This window comes from Tursiops truncatus, chromosome 7 (genome assembly GCF_011762595.2).
Source record: "Tursiops truncatus isolate mTurTru1 chromosome 7, mTurTru1.mat.Y, whole genome shotgun sequence".
NCBI lineage: Eukaryota > Metazoa > Chordata > Mammalia > Artiodactyla > Delphinidae > Tursiops > Tursiops truncatus.
This window is the reverse complement of record NC_047040.1, coordinates 14,374,535-14,392,300: the sequence shown is the minus strand read 5'-3', so window position 1 is coordinate 14,392,300 and position 17,766 is coordinate 14,374,535. Positions and strand designations below refer to the sequence as shown.

At 39.5% G+C, this 17,766-nt stretch overlaps 1 protein-coding gene across 9 annotated transcripts in view; it reads right to left on the bottom strand.

The window, feature by feature from the left end:
* Positions 1-2,819: 2,819 nt before the first annotated feature.
* WDFY1 (WD repeat and FYVE domain containing 1) overlaps positions 2,820-17,766 on the bottom strand; it is a 158,180-nt gene continuing 143,233 nt past the window's right edge. For all 9 annotated transcript variants that reach the window (XM_073807201.1, XM_033859655.2, XM_033859653.2 and 6 more), the window contains 2 exons: positions 9,960-10,097; positions 2,820-4,858 (listed from right to left, as the gene is read on the bottom strand). In XM_073807201.1, coding sequence (XP_073663302.1) covers positions 4,823-4,858; positions 9,960-10,097 — 174 coding nt within the window. In that variant the 3' untranslated portion in view covers positions 2,820-4,822. The remainder of the gene's footprint in view (positions 4,859-9,959; positions 10,098-17,766) is intronic.

Genomic DNA, 17,766 nt, shown 5'->3' with positions numbered 1-17,766 from the left:
ATCCCATCTGATTCTGACATTCCATCCATTCCAAAGAGCAAGTTCATGAACCTTGTCAGTGGTACATTCAGGACAAGCGTGAAGTCTCCCAATCCCTAGTCCATTTTGATGCTCTAAACATCATCATGACACTTAGTCTTATGCCTCAGAACATCCCGACCAGAGAGAAAACCCACTTGCTTGCTCTGAGACTGATGGATGAAAATCATATACAGAAGTTTAAAAAATGATAAGCAGTTATTTCTCATCGATTCAAAAGTTCACAAGAGTTGAACTTATATTTGAATAGCATTTGGATGGCTGCCTCAGAAAAATTCCTAAATTCAGTAATTATGCTCATACGATTTTGAATACAGAAAGCACAGAGAACTGATAGGACGTAAATAAAATATACACACATGTAACACTTCCAGATGAGTTAGTCTGATTTTTACTTTATGATTTATCATTCTTGAGCTTCTTTGTGTGTAGGTAAAAAATTTAAATTTTCTTCCAACTTAATTTGCTCTCTGCTCTTACATTTTTAACGAAGTGTTCAACTAATAGCGGAAGTATGTACACATCATTTTCTTTACAACTATTACTATCATAAGATTAGACATTTTAAGTAGAACATAATTGATTTTGTCCATTTTTCTTATTATGTGCCTTCGTTTATTCACTCATCCATCCATCGTTTCAGTTTTAGCTTTTAATATAATTAGCCAAATTCTGACCCAATAAAAGAGCATTAAAATTTGGCTTCAAGAAATAAAAAGGCTTATTTCTAAAACCAGGAAAATATAATCAATCCTTTAAATAGATTCTCCAAAATTATTTAATCCTACATAAATGAAAGTAATGTTTATAATTTAAGACATTTTTAGACGTTTATTAAAGGGAAATTAATATTTTAATACTTCCAACACTGACTGCCTTCATTTTCAAAATTATATTTTTATAATTTTAAAATTTATTTTTGTACCATTCTTAAAAACAAATTATTTTTTAAACAATTTTCGACCATAAACCCCTTACAAGTCCATTAGTTTTTTTTCTTCACATTTATATAGTCTCAAATTTTAGATATTTTTCCACTGTAGAGGAAAAATTTTATTAAAACTGGAGCCTTCACAAATTCAACAGATTTCGCTCCCTCCAAAAAACAGTATAAAAGAGAGTTTGAAATCACTATTAAAGCAGTATGAGGATTCTCACATTTGGAACCAAGTGTTCTCAGAATTTTTCCTCTTCTTCAGTCTAAATGTCTTATTTACTTCAAAATATTATCAAGTAAACTATGCTGGCGTCTTTCTACTAAACAACCACTTTACACAAGATTAACATTTTAAACATGCACAAGTGTAAAATAAGAAGCAAAGTTCTCTTATAAATTATAGCAATATCAGGTGTAGCTCAGTTATAAGATCATGCTAACAACAGCAAAAGCCCACATTAACTCACACAATTGCATAAATGCTCTCTTTACCACCCTCCATGGAAACACTCACTATTTTCCAAAGGAATGAGTAAAAATTACCACTTTGGAATAATACTATTAGTTAAACAAAGGACATGTCAACCACATGAAAACAACTCTATCTAATCTAGAAGATGGTTAAGTCTACCCTTGTTAGGAACTATGCTGTTAAGCCCTGAAGGGAAATGCTTAGAACATTCAATAAGGATTAAAAAAAAAAAAATTTAATGACCCTCCCTTCACAAATTATTGAAAGAGTCATTGGCTTGCTTACTCACATTCCAGAGCATCTACTGAACTTAATTTAAAATTGCAGGGACCATGTAAAAAAAATATATTAACACTTACCAATAAGGTTCATTGATTAAAACTTAAAAAAGTAAAGTTAAAGACAGTTCTGAGTGATATTTCATGGGTATTATAATACAAATCCTAAAGAAGAATTACTAGCTTTAGAAGAACATCTGTTGTATGTTTGATGAAAATGCTTTATACTATTTCAGAAGACTTGATACGGGAAAAAGTTTGAATTAACAATTCACTTGGGCTTCGCTGGTAGTGCAGTGGTTAAGAATCCTCCCGCCAGTGCAGGAGACACAGGTTCGAGCCCTGGTCCGGGAAGATTCCACATGCCGCGGAGCAACTAAGCCCGTGTGCCACAATTAATGAGCCTGCACTCTACAGCCTGCAAACCACAATTATTGAGCCTGCATGCCACAGCTACTTAAGCCCACACGCCTAGAGCCTGTGCTCAGAAACAAGAGCAGCCACCGCAATGAGAAGCCCACGCACCGCAACAAAGAGTAGCCCCCACTCTCCACAACTAGAGAAAGCCTGAGCGCAGCAACGAAGATCCAATGCAGCCAAAAATAAATAAAATAAATAAATTTTTAAAAAATTCACTTGAGTTATCATAAGAAATGTCAACTTTACATTTGTTAATGAACGAAAAGGAGTTAGTAGATTTAAAGGGTGGTTGAGTCATTAACTACATGTAAAGAGATCAGATTATCAAAATGTGGGTGAATGGTGAGAAAAAAGCCAATAGGAGCAGAACAATAAATTCTCTTCTCTCATTTGCTGTCACCTGCTTATGAAGTTCCACCTTGATAGGTAATTGTCTAGAAAATGAACAGGTTATATTAGAAGGACTTCACCAAGAATTATGGGTAGCAATTTCAAGCATAAAATCTGATTTAAAAAAATATATATATATTCATAAAAACATGCTCAAGTTCCTCAATAAAAAACTAAAAAAATGAAGAGGTTATATTAGAAGGACGTCAACAAGAATTATGGATAGCAATTTCAAGCATAAAATCTGATTTAAAAAAGTTATATTCATAAAAACACGCTGAAGTTCCTCAATAAAAAACTTTAAAAAATTTTATTTGCAAGTTTTTATACAAGTTTAATATTTATTATCTTTCCCTTGGTGGTTTTATTACAATTATATGATATAAAGAAAACATAATGACAATTATATGATATAAAGAAAACATAATGATTATTTTCACCAAAGTCCATGTAAGATGTCCCCCAAATCCCTCAAATTTACCCCAGAGTGCCATATCATTATGCTCACACCATATGTGCGCTGCTGACATAAAGTCTGAGGAGCCCCCGCTATAACTAGACAGTGTCTAATATGGAATTCCCCAGAATATGTGGAGTACATTTGAATGAGATTCAATCAATACCTTCATCCAAAAATGGTGGAGAGCTTCAAAAGAACCAGAAAAACTTACATCAATTTACATAAAGTTTATACAATGGTTTTTAAAATAAAGAGTTCTGCCATATTAAAAAAAAAAAGGCTAAAGCACAAAATCAAAGATCTAAAGTAAACAAAGTGATAAAAATGACAAACTTCAATCTGATGCCCTAATTGTAAATACATGATTAATCTGAGGAAATATTAGATATTAAAAGCCCCATAATTACTTCATATACTAACCTGAAGTTTTTCCTTTTAATAATGGTTATATTTGGGAGTTGGTCAATTTTTCCTCATGTTCTTCCACTCTTGTCTTGCCATCTTTCCCTAAATATGTCCGGCACGATGAATCAAAGAGGACATTTTCCCCTCATGTTGGATTCCCCAACAGCAAGCATACTCTTCTCTTAGGAAGAAGACTAGAAGGTCCCTAACCACTGCAACATGATGACATTTGACCTCAAAACTAACATTGAAAATGCACGGGTAAGACATCAAAAGCAGGGCACCAGACAGAACAGTACAAGCTATTTCCCTAGAATGTCTGATCACTTCTACCACCTGGTTATATAGAACTTTCCAGGAAGCATGAATGCGACATAGTCACAATAGTAACAGTCAGCAGCAAATATTTTCTTTGGGAGATGAGGAAAGAAAAAGGAGGCAAGGCACCTACTATATAGGTTGCAATAATATTAAATGCTCCAAGTAAGCCTAATAGACAATGTCTTCAAATATATTAGATATACATGAAAACATACTGGAAACAAAAATCTCTCAAGCAACTAAGGGTGCTTGTAACATAGAAGATTATTAAAATAGTAGTATTAATAAGTATTATTGCTACTGTTATTCATCTTTATTATACTATTTTTATAGTAAGGGAAGTTATAGACACTTTTTCAGATGTCTCAAAACCTTAATAAATACATAGAGTTTGTACAAAACACAACCTTATTGGAATGCCCCTTATATTCAATTAAAAGGTAAAATTAAAACCTCAGCCTAGATAGCAGCTTCCAAGGCATCAAAAACACTTAAGGCCTATACTATCTTTGGTTGTTGTCCTTAATTCCAGCCCTGAAAAATTAATGAATTCAGGACATTAAAATCAGATACACTGTATCTGGACTGAAATTACAGTATTAAGTGTATTTAAAATGTCTAACATCATGTATGAACTCTGAACTATTAACATAATTTTGAATCATACAATTTAAAAAGCTAAACATTTAGAAAAAGTATTATTGATATAAGATATACTTTACATTCAAAATCATGGATTATGACAATATAGTTTACATCCTGTCAGTAGAGGACCAAATGCAACAAAACACATTGCAATAAATTTATTTAAATTAGCTCAAAAATATGACATGGAGTTAAAACACTGCAAACAAACATTCAGCCTATTGAGCAATGAAGCAGTTGTTTTAACATCCAAGTAGTCATATACAGTATAATACAGAAATGAATAATGATAAATATATTATGTTAAACAATAATTTTTGCTAATTAACAGAAAAATCCCTTTTAAGTTATTTTTGGCATGGTGCCAGAGGCTCTGTCAAATAACTGGATGCAAGGCACTGCTTATTTACAGGTTCACAACATGTAGCACTTGGAGTCTTCAAGTAGATGCATGGTTAAAACGTAGGCTTGTTCATGTATTCTTCCATTGTCTGAAAGAGAACCATATATAAGAGCAATTTTCCCTTAAACCACATCCTTTAGCAGACTGTGAAAATTCTTCATTCTCTTACTCATTTATCTTGCCATTAGAAGAAAGAAGTTTTTGTTTTTGTTTTTGTTTTGGCTGCACCACACAGCTTGTGGGATCTTAGTTCTCTGACCAGGGATTGAACCCAGGCCCACAGCAGTAAAAGTCCAGAGTCCTAACCACTGGACCACCAGGGAATTCCCGAAAAGAAGTTTTTGAAGTGTACATGGTCATAAATCTTTGCATTCTAATCAAGAAAGGTGGTTCAAAGTTTGAGTATAATTTGTATACACATCCATATGGCTGGAATTAAATAACTTTCAACAGAGAAATGGCTAAACTTGACCATAAAAGGAATGTCTGATAAGAGAAACGCTAAAGCAACAGCTGCGAAGCTATCGCTGTTGACTTCAGAAAAATGTGCCTGCTAAAATAACCATGAGGACTACCTCCAGACACAGGTATTAGAGAAATTTGTATAACGTATGTATCGTTACATACATACATAACATATGTATCATTACAGATACAGAACATCTTATTGCCAAGACATAAGGGATAAACAGACCGTAATTCTTAAGAATTTCTTTCATGTAGTTTGAAAAGGCTTTCCTCCAAAGTACATAAATTATGTTTCTTCATCCGCCTCATAACTTACCAACTTTGCTAACATGCCACAAGGCCCTAATTTTTTCCCAGTACTTTAAAAAAATGTTTAAATGGATTCACAACCACAGGCAGAGTTCAAAGTTACAGTCATGATGCAAGCCCTTTATTATGCATGATGGATGGACTTCCTCTTCTACCCTCTCCTGTTATAAACATATGTTTGTGTAACAAGGTCCCTGGGTTGAATCAATCAGGGAGCTCAAGGGGCCAGCCTTTGGTAACACCCCTACCTCTTACATGGAAGGCACAGCGCAACCAGCAATGCTTAACCTGTTCTGAAGCTTGAACCCCAGGAGATGTGATTCACGTGCACCTGCCAGGGAAGACATCGACCAGCGTTGCCCAAAGAGACCAAGATCATGGCTAAGCAAGACTGCTCAGAAGATACTAGGGTTAGAAATCAGGTTTTCTGACTGTGTTCACCAGCTCTACTTCAAACTCCAGTCTTCCTCTGCTGAAAATACTTGTGGTCCATTATCCACACTTTCTTATAAAGCTCTTACACCTCCTGGATGAGCACTGGCCAAGAGAAGCCCACACCTTAAGACCTCTGCCCTGTCTCTCCTCTTACAGATACTGTCCATGTCTGTCAACTTGGCAGGGGTATCACATTGGCCAGGGGCCCATGACTATTTCTTGGTACCTAGACTTTAGCCCATTTAAAAGAGTGTACAAAATTACAAATATAAAATTGGGTATGAATTTACTTAGAATGAGAAAAAAATGAGAGTAGATTACAAATTTTTTTTAATTACAAATATCGGGGCTTCCCTGGTGGTGCAGTGGTTGAGAGTCCACCTGCCGATGCAAGGGACACGGGTTCGTGCCCCGGTCCGGGAAGATCCCACGTGCCGCGGAGCGGCTGGGCCCGTGAGCCATGGCCGCTGGGCCTGCGCGTCCGGAGCCTGTGCTCCGCCACGGGAGAGGCCACAACAGTGAGAGGCCCACGTACCGCAAAAAAAAAATTACAAATATCACAAAATCCAGAACAATAGCAGAATGGTTTCATTCACTAAGTGCCTGACACACTTCTATAATATCTTACATATTCAATAGATGGCCACAAGTTCTTTGCAGCTGAGCTAGCTTACCTTTGCAAATTTGACCATATGAGCCTGCAGCCTTAGAAGGGATCTGGGCCAGGAAAGGTCCTGGAGTTGTCACTTCACTGGCTTCAAAGTTCATTGGTCTCTAGCTATTGGCACTGCCTCACACCACCGGATAAGTCAACCTGCCTGAGACTGCGCTGGCTGCCCTTTCTGAGCTGTACTGTTACGTACAGTTACATGAGCCAATGACATATGAGGTTGGTACTTTCTTGGGCTTGCCCCTTTAAAGGTTGGAACAGACATTTAAGGCTGGCACAAACTTAAAGATGTCTGCCCTAGCCTTTCACAAGAGGACTAGGGTATCTTGGGACCCCAGTTATCTATCCAGCACAGCAGTGTTTCTTGTGCATTCATCACTATGCATGCTACGAGTTTTTATTGCATTTTAACCTGGTTAAACCACAATGCAATAGCTGTTTAACATGGTTTGTGCTTTTAAGGGTGACAGTATTGGGGTGCACCTAGCCGGTTCTCAGGAATCCGCACATACACATATGAGGTATCCTATTGCTTGATCTAATGAGGTACCATTTGACCCTCCCTTCTTAACTTGCTTTCTTATTCTGTGGTCGGAACATCTTCTGTTTGTCGCCCCCACTGGTGATCCCAAGAATTGCAACCTCTGTATTTAAGGATCACTACCTTATTTCAGAGTTTCTTTTTCCTTCTAATCATTTTTGCACCATTGTCCACAGGTACCTTCAAAATAAGGTACCTCTTAAAGTCATATCCAACCAATTAAACTGTTCCTTTCTTTCCATATTATCAACATCTAGCCCCGGTACACTCAGAATAAGCTCTGAGCATTTAGGGCTTTAAGACTACATATCTTCTTACTAAAAATGTAGAGACAGTTTTTTTATTCTAAAAAACTTTTATTGGGTAGAGGTCAGGGAAGAGTTCAGGGCCTACTCTGAGATTTTCAGTTGTGCTAAAAGTAAAAGCAATATTACAAAGGCCTCCCTTAAACGTAAGCAACTGAGTTTGTATTCAATACAAATACATGCTCAGGTCCAAAGGACAGGGGAAAAAGAAAGCAATCAGTTTTTCTCTTTATGCAATTATATTACTTGTGCTCAACTGCTCTGACCAGATACACAAAGCAAACCATATATACAAAGTCAATTTTTCAACCAGCTCCCCAGATGTTCACTGACTTAGCTGAAGTACCAGATCCCGAGAGAACACTGGTAACACTGTTTCTATTTGGCAGGTGTTGTGAATTCAGTGAAAGATTTGGAGGGCAGTCATGATACTGCCTGCTCCCTATGGGGACACGGCAGCTAAATGGAGGGTCCCCTGAGACCCACCTATCAAGACCTTCCACTCAATCACCAGGGACACCAGGGAATGACCAATTAATGTTTAATTGTGAAAGGCCTCTCTCTTGAAATAGCAGGCAATACCTGCTTCCCAGATTTAAATGGAACTAGAAGCACCAGATAACCCGCAGGCCCTTTAAAATTCTACTTCCTGCAGAGGGGAAATTCAAAATAACCCAGGTGTATCTTGGCCCTAATTCAAGGAGCTTTAGTTACTGAAGTGCCCAAGACCCTGTTCAATGTCTGTTTCTCCTATAACGTGATTCCACAGTAAGGACCCTGAGGATAGAATTATAAATAACCCGCTGGCATATTTTAAGAAAGGTAATGGAGAATTTCCAAACCACTGATTTCTCAAGTACCTTGTAAAATTCCCTTCCTGTGTCATTTGGAGACAGCCAAGTGAACATCAGAAAGTTTAAATGCATTTTTTTGAGGTGATAACGCATCTAGAAATAAATGCATCAGCTTCCTAACAGGCAAGCACGGAGGCTCAGGGGTACCCTGTATCTTTCTCGGTATCCATTCACCTGAGGACTGGTTCCCTAGATGGGCAGGAGCTAGTAATCAGCTCAAAGATGTGCCAAAACTGTTGCTCGGAAGTCACGTCTAATGTTTTAGTAACTGAAGCAGGCTCTTACGTCCAAACAGCAGCAAGAATGGCTTTAATGCCAATTTTTAAAAGACACTTGATAATGCTCTGGAATCTTCTGACCAGCTATCATGAAAATAGAAAGATAGATTCAATGATGCTGTGAGAAGAAGAACCTAGAGGTGGCAGAGCTGGGGTAGAAACCAGGTCGGCAAAGGCATGCTTGAGCAGGGGCTGGTCAGATCATCTCATTTGGAAGGGCAAAGTTCAGTGGGGTGAAGCACCCTTTCTCACAGTGCCCACGGGAGGACTGAAGGGGTTAATGTAGGTACGTTCCGATATTAGGGACAATGCAAATCTGGACTGTATCTACAAGAAAAGCCCCAGTGTGTTTTATATAAGTATCACAGAGTCAGGAACATGACCAAATGGCTGCTGCAGGGCCCATTTATCCCTTGACAAGCAAGCCACAGAATTCCCAATTTATTTATGCAAATAAGAGCACACATACAGCCTCCCAGGAAGGCAGGAAATTTTAATTAATATGATGATCGCCATCTTCAATAATAAAGCTCTAGTATCCCTGGCAAGTAAAATAATGATGCATTGCTATTCTCCTTTCCCAGGGCAGCACAGATATTTTAATGAAAGGCTTTTTATACCTCCCATAAAATTATTCTTGAAAAGAATAGCACCAAGTATGTAATCCCTTTTCGATAGTGTGGTATCCTCACTGAAAAGCTCAGACATGAAGAGCAAAGACTCTGGAGCCCAATTACCTGGATTCAAATCTCTATTCCATGCTTACTAGCTGTGTGACGTTGAGCAGTCATTAAACCTCTCTGTGTCTTAGTTTACTCATCTTTAAAATGAGGGTAACAATATACCTACCTCTTAGAGTTGCTGTGATAATTAAATAAGTTAATACACGTAACTTACTTAGAAACTGCACCCTGGGACTTCCCCGGTGGTCCAGTGGTAAAGAATCCTTCCAATGCAGGGGACTCGGGTTCGATCCCTGGTCGAGGAACTAAGATCCCACACGCCATGCGGCAACTAAGCCTGTGCGCCACAACCACCGAGCCTGCGCGTCTCAACTAGAGCCCGCGTGCTGCAAACTACAGAGCCCATGCGCTCTGGAGCGCACGTGCCACAACGAAAGATCCCGCATGCTGCAACTAAGATCCAATGCAGCCGAAAATTTTAAAAATTAAATAAAAATTAAAAAATAAAGAATTTACCTTAAAAATAAAAACTACCCAGCACAGAGTAAACACCCAGTAAGTGTCAGTCAGTCTATCACCACTACCACCATCGCCATCACAGCACCACCATCATCTTTTCCCAGGGCATGAGAAACTGTGTACTGACCTCCTGTAACATGTCAGAATCCTCAATGGCTTTAACAGCAGATTTCTTGGATGTTTCCTGAATTTCTCCACCGATTATAAACTCATCCAGGATAAAATAAGCCTTTTCAAAATTAAAGATAATATCTAGCTCGCAGACCTGGTAAGACAAAAATGAATATTTTGATAAACTTGCAGTAGTATCAGGGGAAACATGGGCCAGTGATTCAAGCTTTTCAACAGTGACACCCATGTGGCACACCAAAGATAAAAATATCAGATGGTATTTTAAAGCCAGAAAAGTAAAACTATGGAAATCCAGGCCCTGAATAAAAGTAAAACCACATTCTATTAAAGCTGAGCATGTCCTTAGATAATACTGTTTAATGTCACAACAGGAAATTTGAGACTCAGTCCAGGAGTGAAGCTGCCCAGCTCACCTCTCCATCCGCACAGATAAAAGCTGAGCCGCCACTGCGTTTCAGGCACGAGGGCAGTGCTTCGTTGCTCCGGCCCTCTGGTCTGTAAATTTGGCTCCTAGCTTTAGAACTCTCAGAAGCTCATTCTTCAGAGGCAAATTAGCTCAATTGTGTTATTTTTTCTCAAAATTATGTCCCAGGCCGGTGCTTCTCAAACTACAGAGTATATCCCAATCACCCAGAAAGCTCATTGAAACACACACTCCTGGGCCCTACCCTGGAGTTTCCGATTCAGTAGGTCTGGGTAAAGCCCGACAGTTTGAACTTCTCATGGGTTCCCAGGTGATGCTAATGATGCTGGTGTGGGGACCACATGTCGAGGACCGCTACCACTGTCACAGACCAAAGCAGAGTCTGATAGATTTGGTTAAATGTAGCAAGTAGCAAGACCACTCCCCATAATGCAAATAAGGCTCAATTCCAATGTTTCAACCAGACAGCCACTCAGGCACCATCCTGGCTGTTTCCCTTCTCACATATTCCTCAACTCTCGCTTTCCATACCTTACGGAAGGTCTGCTCACTGAAAGTTTTCAGTCCTCTCCCACCTTTATGGCTCAACGGCATCTGATACACTTCACCCAACCCTTGCTTGAAAATCTGCTCTTGCTTACACCCTGATGTTGGCAATACCACTCAGTGCCCGTTTTCCTCCTCCATCTCTGATGGTCCTTCTCAGGCTCCTTGGATGATTTATCTGCCCCCCGAAACTTGCATTCATTTAAGAAGTATTTACAAAATGCTTGGGACACATCAATCAGCAAAACAAACATCTCTGCGGCAGGTTGCTTACATTCTAGGGACCCACCTTCTTCCTAAAGACTGGTGCTTCCCAAGAGAGCCTCTTCTCTTTGCAACACATACATTCTCCTAGATAATCTCATTGACGCTCTACAGCTGGGTCTTCCATGCAGGTGGCTTAACGAAGTGAGATCTTTATCTAGGCCTGATCTCTCTCTGCAGCGCTAATCCAATATTTTCATCCACTGACCAGAAATTTCTGCCTGGATATTCCTCAGTCTACATCCCCGTATTCCAAACTGAATCAAGCATATTCTTTTCCCTTTAGTCCCTGTTTTGCTTAGTAGCTGCAAGCTCTATCTCGTGGCTCAATCTAATTCGTTCTACAGTTCAGTTTAAGTTCCCCTCCCTCTCATTCCTCTCGCCCCCTTGATCTCATGCCTTTCAAATTTGATCACCAATTTCTATGGATTCCATCTTGTAAATAAACCCCTAACCTCTTGTCCATTTTCGCCGCTACTCAGGCCTGCAACGTCTCTCGCTTGGGGTGCTGCAGTGACTTTCTAGGTGGTGTCTACCCACGTGAGGCCAATGACCACTAGCACTTTGCTAAAATGCTGATCTGGGTCCTTTCCTGGGTGAGGTCTTCTGTTCAGGACAGTTTTGATTCCTCAGCATGGCATATAGGAATCTTCACAGCCCAGCTCTCTGGCTTCCTGTGCTGGTACCCACACCATGCTAAAGCTACACATTCCACAAACGCACCCCGTTCTTTCATGCCTTTACCCTTCGCACATTCCAGAAATTCCTGGAATGTTCCAAATGTCTTTTCCTTTATTCTGCTGGCAAAATCAGACTCATTCTTCAAGGCCAAATTCAAAAGGTATGAGCACAATGATTCCCCCAAATCCTCTTTTCTCACATAGAGATTCTGCATCCCTTCCTTCGTGTTCTCTTACATCTTGTGTGCCCAAGTATACGCTTACTTATCAATCACTTCCCCTTGTAGTGTGAGCTCAGGTACAGAAATTGTCTTAGTCATCCATATACCTCTGGAACCTGGCACATAGCAGGATGCAATAAATGTTCTCAGGATAAATGAATGAGTCGGCCACCATACAGGCCTTATTTTTATGATGCTGGGGACTAATGGCTTCCCAGATCGACAATCCTATGACTTTACATAAATGGATGTCAATATTTTAACAAATTGCTCCATATATTTAGGATTTAGGTCAATAGACTTGCAGACTCTCCAAGGAAAATGGTTTATATTGACAGATCCAACTGAATCTAGAAGCATAAGAACAAATAAGTACAAAACCACTGTGATAAATGGCCACCTAAGAAAAACTAATCTAATGAATCTGCAAAGGGTGTGGTCTCTTCATTCATTAGAAAACAGCATCAAATCAACAAGTGTGTGTGTGTGTGTGTGTGTGTGTGTGTGTGTACACACACACACACAGCTAATTTCCCCCTCCCTACAGGGTCTGTCTCTTTCTCTCTCTCTCTCTCTCTCTCTCTCTCCACACATACACATACACACACATATATGTGTAAAACCAGTTGAAAATAAGAGTCTATTCACTGGGACATGATACTATAATCCAGGACTTCCCCAGAACTTTAGGGTTCCCTCTGGAGAACAACCATCAGAAAAAGGATGGCATCATAAAAGGAAATATTCTCATCTCATAAACCCTTTTATTTCTAGAACACTCACTCCAGAAATTTGAATGAGACTAGAAGTGAGCTTCCCAGGCAAAAAGGTAGAGATCAGAGTACAGGTTAAAAGTACAACAATGGATTGGGAATAATATTTGCAACATATATAACAGAAAGGAAAGCACAGTATCCATGATATAGAAAGGCTTCTCACGAATCCCTGAGACAAACACCACAACATAAAAAATCAAAGAAAGGCTGTCAAGAAGCAATTAATAGACAAGGCAAGAAATGGAAAAGGCCAATGCACATCTAATAATATATACAGCCTCACTAGTGATCAGAAAAATGCAAATTGAATTAATGACCATCTGACTATTAAGAAGAGATAATATCCATTCCTGGTTAAGCGTATGGATACATAGGTACTCGCACTCACTGTTGGTGGAATTTGTCAATTTTACAGGCATTTTGAAGGCTCAGACTGTAGTGTCCATCAGTTTTAAATGTACAAATCCTTTGACCCAATAATTCCGCAAGGAATTTACTCCTATGCTATACCCAAACCAGTGCATAATAATATATATTAATAACAAGGATGATGGCAGCATCATTTATAATAAAAATTGGAAACAACTCAAAAATCCAGCCATAATGGAATTGCTTAAATAAAGTATGGTCTACCCCTACTGTGTATCGTATTATATACCATGGGAATTCTATGCATAAAGTTGGAAAGAATGAAGTAGATTTCCATGGATAGACATGGAAATAGCTCTAAGATAGACTGGTAAAGGGAACAAAAGAAAGTTGCAGAATAATATGTATAATACAATACCATTTTTTTATTTAAAAAACTGTATATGTCTAGAAGGATATGTAAAAATATGTATTATTTTGCAATTTTAAACAATATAGATAAACAGAAAGAAAGCACAGTAGATTAGACATTCATGCACATTAAAGAAGGTACAAGAAGTAAGCAGTTACCAGAGATCAAAAGAGGTGGGAAGTCAGGATTTATAGTAGCAAGAGCTGGGGAACCCCAGAGTTCAAGGCAGGTGTAGACCAGGAATCCAGGACAGACAGGAACCTCACGAGAAGAAATGAGCAACCAGAATCCTGCAAAGTGAACTTGACAGATACTAATACAAGTTCTCTGGGAACTTCTCATACCCCACTCTCCACTCTCCTACCAGCAAGCCATCCCCAAAGCTGTAGGGCTCGCCAATGGCCACGGGGCAATTAATTTACTGCACCTAGTTTCAAGGGGTAGGGATAAGGTTAGGTAATATGCAAAGCCAGATACACACACACACACACACACACACACACACACACACCCCTTGATTATACAGTTACTATCTCCAGATCATAAGGGAAATGGCTACACAAGTTCTACTGGCCGAATAGAGAATGTTACAAACAAGCAAGTCATTCATATACAGCAACTTCAAAAGACTATTCTATTTGCTATTGAGTCTAACCCCGAGGGGTTATTGTACCTGAGAGTAAGAAGAGAAAACACCTCAGAACCTGAGACATAATGTAGATTTCTTCAGCTACTGTCTAATTACTCAAATACTACTTCTAATTCTACCTTCAGGGCGCTGCCCCAGTATATCAGAAATGTACCCTTGATGCTCAGATGACTGCACTCCATCTAATTACGCAAAAGCACATGGCTTCTGTGTTAATAAACACATGAGCCTCTTTCCTTATTTTTTCTCATTTTCTCATGTCTCTCTATTCTGGAAGAAAGCTTATAAAAGGAAAAAAACAGTGGTAATTTAATGTTACCTTTGATCTCCTAGCCTTGTGTTTACTACAATTTTACTATAATTTGGCTTGAGGGACTTCTGTCATAGCATAATACATGGTGTAGTGAGATTATTTCTGGCATTTAAATAACTAAATCTTTTTGGATAGAATTTAAGAAGGACCTTCCCTTACTGAATTCTGTTCTAAAGTAAGTACAAAAAGTTCAAGTTATGTACAGCAAATGCATAAAAGGATGTATAAAATAATAATGCAAAGTACAGTTACATAGCGATTGACAGTTTATAAGTATTGTTAATTATACTGTCTTTGATCCTCATAATAGCCCCCATGACATTCAACTTTTTGAATATCATTTTTCTTATCTGTGAAATAGAGATCTATGATGAGTCCAATCATGGGTTTGTTGAGAAAGCCAGCTGACACCAGGATCCAGCAGGACATAGAGCACCCCTCCCCTGACAACAAGAAAACTCCCTGAATCAAGACAGAACCTCTCAGGCTTCCTTGGTGGTGCAGTGGCTGACAGTCTGCCTGCCAATGCAGGGGACACGGGTTCGTGCCCCGGTCCAGGAGCCCACATGCCGCAGAGCAGCTGGGCCCCGTGAGCCATGGCCGCTGAGCCTGCGCATCTGGAGCCTGTGCTCCGCAATGGGAGAGGCCACAGCAGTGAGAGGCCCACATACTGCAAAAAAACAAACAAACAAAAAGACAGAACCTCTCCAGCACAGCAACCTCTGCACCGTCCGGGTGCATCAGTAAAACCTCACATAACAGCCTGTAATGGGAAAATATGGCAGATGTCGAAGTCCTCAAACTGACCCTTATCTACTCTGAGACTCTGAGGCATTGCCTCTCAGCCTCTTATAAACTGGGCTTCATGCTGCTTACTGAAGACCGAAAGATTAACTAGTTAATCCTTGTAAATCTCCTGGGAATTGAAAAGTGCTAAAAATAAATAAATAAATAAATTAGTAGCCAGAGGTTTTGATTTATCTGTCATAGGAAGGTAATATTTTCTAGTCTTACGAGAAACTCAGTACAGAGTTTTTTCCTGGGATAGCATAAGGGCAAAATTCAAGGAAACCTTCAGGATTAACACAAGAGGAAAAGAAAACCAAAGAGAAAGATATCATTCCTGAGACAATAAGAATTGTCATAAGAATGTCATAAGAATCAGTATTGCTGGGCTTACTCATCACAGTTAATTAATAAGAATTGAACATGTACTGGGCACAGAGGCTTGAACTGCTCTTAGCTGCTCTTAGCTTAATGAAAGATTCACTGAACTTTTTTAGTGAATTAAATTTTGGTCCATGACAAAGACAGAGCTTCTAAAGGTATGCCAAAACAGGATGAAAAATTAATAATATTAGAGAAATAGGAATGCATCCTGATTCTGCTGACACTTTAACTGGGCTTAGAATTAGGGAAGTTGATTCAGATTCTCTTGAGAAAGCAATGTGTTCTGAAATATCTGATATTTGGTCAGATAAGATTGAGATAAAATTCAATCCCAATTCACATGATCACAGTTGGATAAATCTAAGAAAACACAACAGGTCAAACCAGAGTGCGGAAATGAGGGGGGAAAGGCAGGCTATGGGAATCTCTGGGCCTCAGGAGAACTCTTTCAGGGCTTTGCTAAAGGCCAAGTCTGCGGTTTATTTCAAAAGAAAGTACTGCAATGTCAGAATTCCTCTGAAAAATTGAAAGCATAAAATTAAATAATCTCAGGTTTGAAAACTTGCCACTATATATTTGCAAATCTCTCTTTAAAAAAATGAAAATAAACTTGGTGAACCAGGAGAGAGCAAAAGAAAAATGGTCTTTTTTTTTTTTTTTTTTTGGCAGTACGCGGGCCTCTCACTGCTGTGGCCTCTCCCGTTGCGGAGCACAGGCTCCGGACGTGCAGGCTCAGCGGCCATGGCTCACGGGCCCAGCCGCTCTGCGGCATGTGGGATCCTCCCGGACCGGGGCACGAACCCATGTCCCCTGAATCCGCAGGCGGACTCTCAACCACTGCGCCACCAGGGAAGCCCTGTCTTATTATTTCTATACACTGACCAACAAACTGAAATCTCTGAAGCAATATTTAGGTCTTATAACTTACAAAGACAAAAAAAAAAAAAGAAGAAGAATCAAAGAGAGGGATGGAAAATTATTTCAGAAACCTTTCAGGTACTCATCCTTGTAAAAACTGTTGCAACAAACCTGACAAAACCTTAACCAATACTTCAACTGCTGTTCATTCCATTATATAGAATACAGTACAGAAAACTCTTCGGAAAGCAAATTCTCTTAACAGCATTTAATAAAAAACTTCAGAGGGCTTCCCTGGTGGTTCAGTGATTGAGAGTCCACCTGCCGATGCAGGGGACACGGGTTCGTGCCCTGGTCCAGGAAGATCCCACATGCCGCGGAGTGGCTGGGCCCGTGAGCCATGGCCACTGAGCCTGCACGTCCGGAGCCTGTGCTCCGCAATGGGAGAAGCCACAACAGTGAGAGCCCCGCGTATCACACACACAAAAAAAAATCGTCAGTGAGCCAGGAAATAGGGAAGAGAGTATTACTGAGAAGAAAACATTTTCCTAATCCACTGAATCATTTCTTGAGACGGTGAACTAGATAAAATATTTCTGGAACATTCTCTAAAATCTGGCCCAGAGCTGGTTCCAAGGGCTGAAAAAACGAACAAATAAGTCCCAGGTCATGATCTCGAGATACTCGCAATTTGGTGGTCAGGCAAATCCTGTACAAATTGAGGATAATACAAGGCTGCTCCATGTTGCTGGAGCACTGGATATGTCAGGGATAAAAAGACAGAGAAGTGAGAAGGCTGGAGCAGTGGTCTGGGACCAATGTTTACAATGAGTAAATGCCAAGCTAAGAAATTTGAATTGTATTCATTAAAGATGGAGGAGAGTGACCGAATGTCACCAGAGATCTGTGCATTGGAAGGACAATGCTAACAAACAGGCCAGGAAAGGCAAGCAGAGATGAGCCCAGAGGCAGAAAGGGGGAGAGATGAGGTTTAAAGGAAAAGCAAAACTGTAATCCCAAGTAAAACTATACTAGTGAGAGTGAAAGGAGATGAATTTTCGTCCAATTTGAATAGACAGAGGCAGACTTAAGTAAAGGGTGGAGAAATATGTAAGGAACA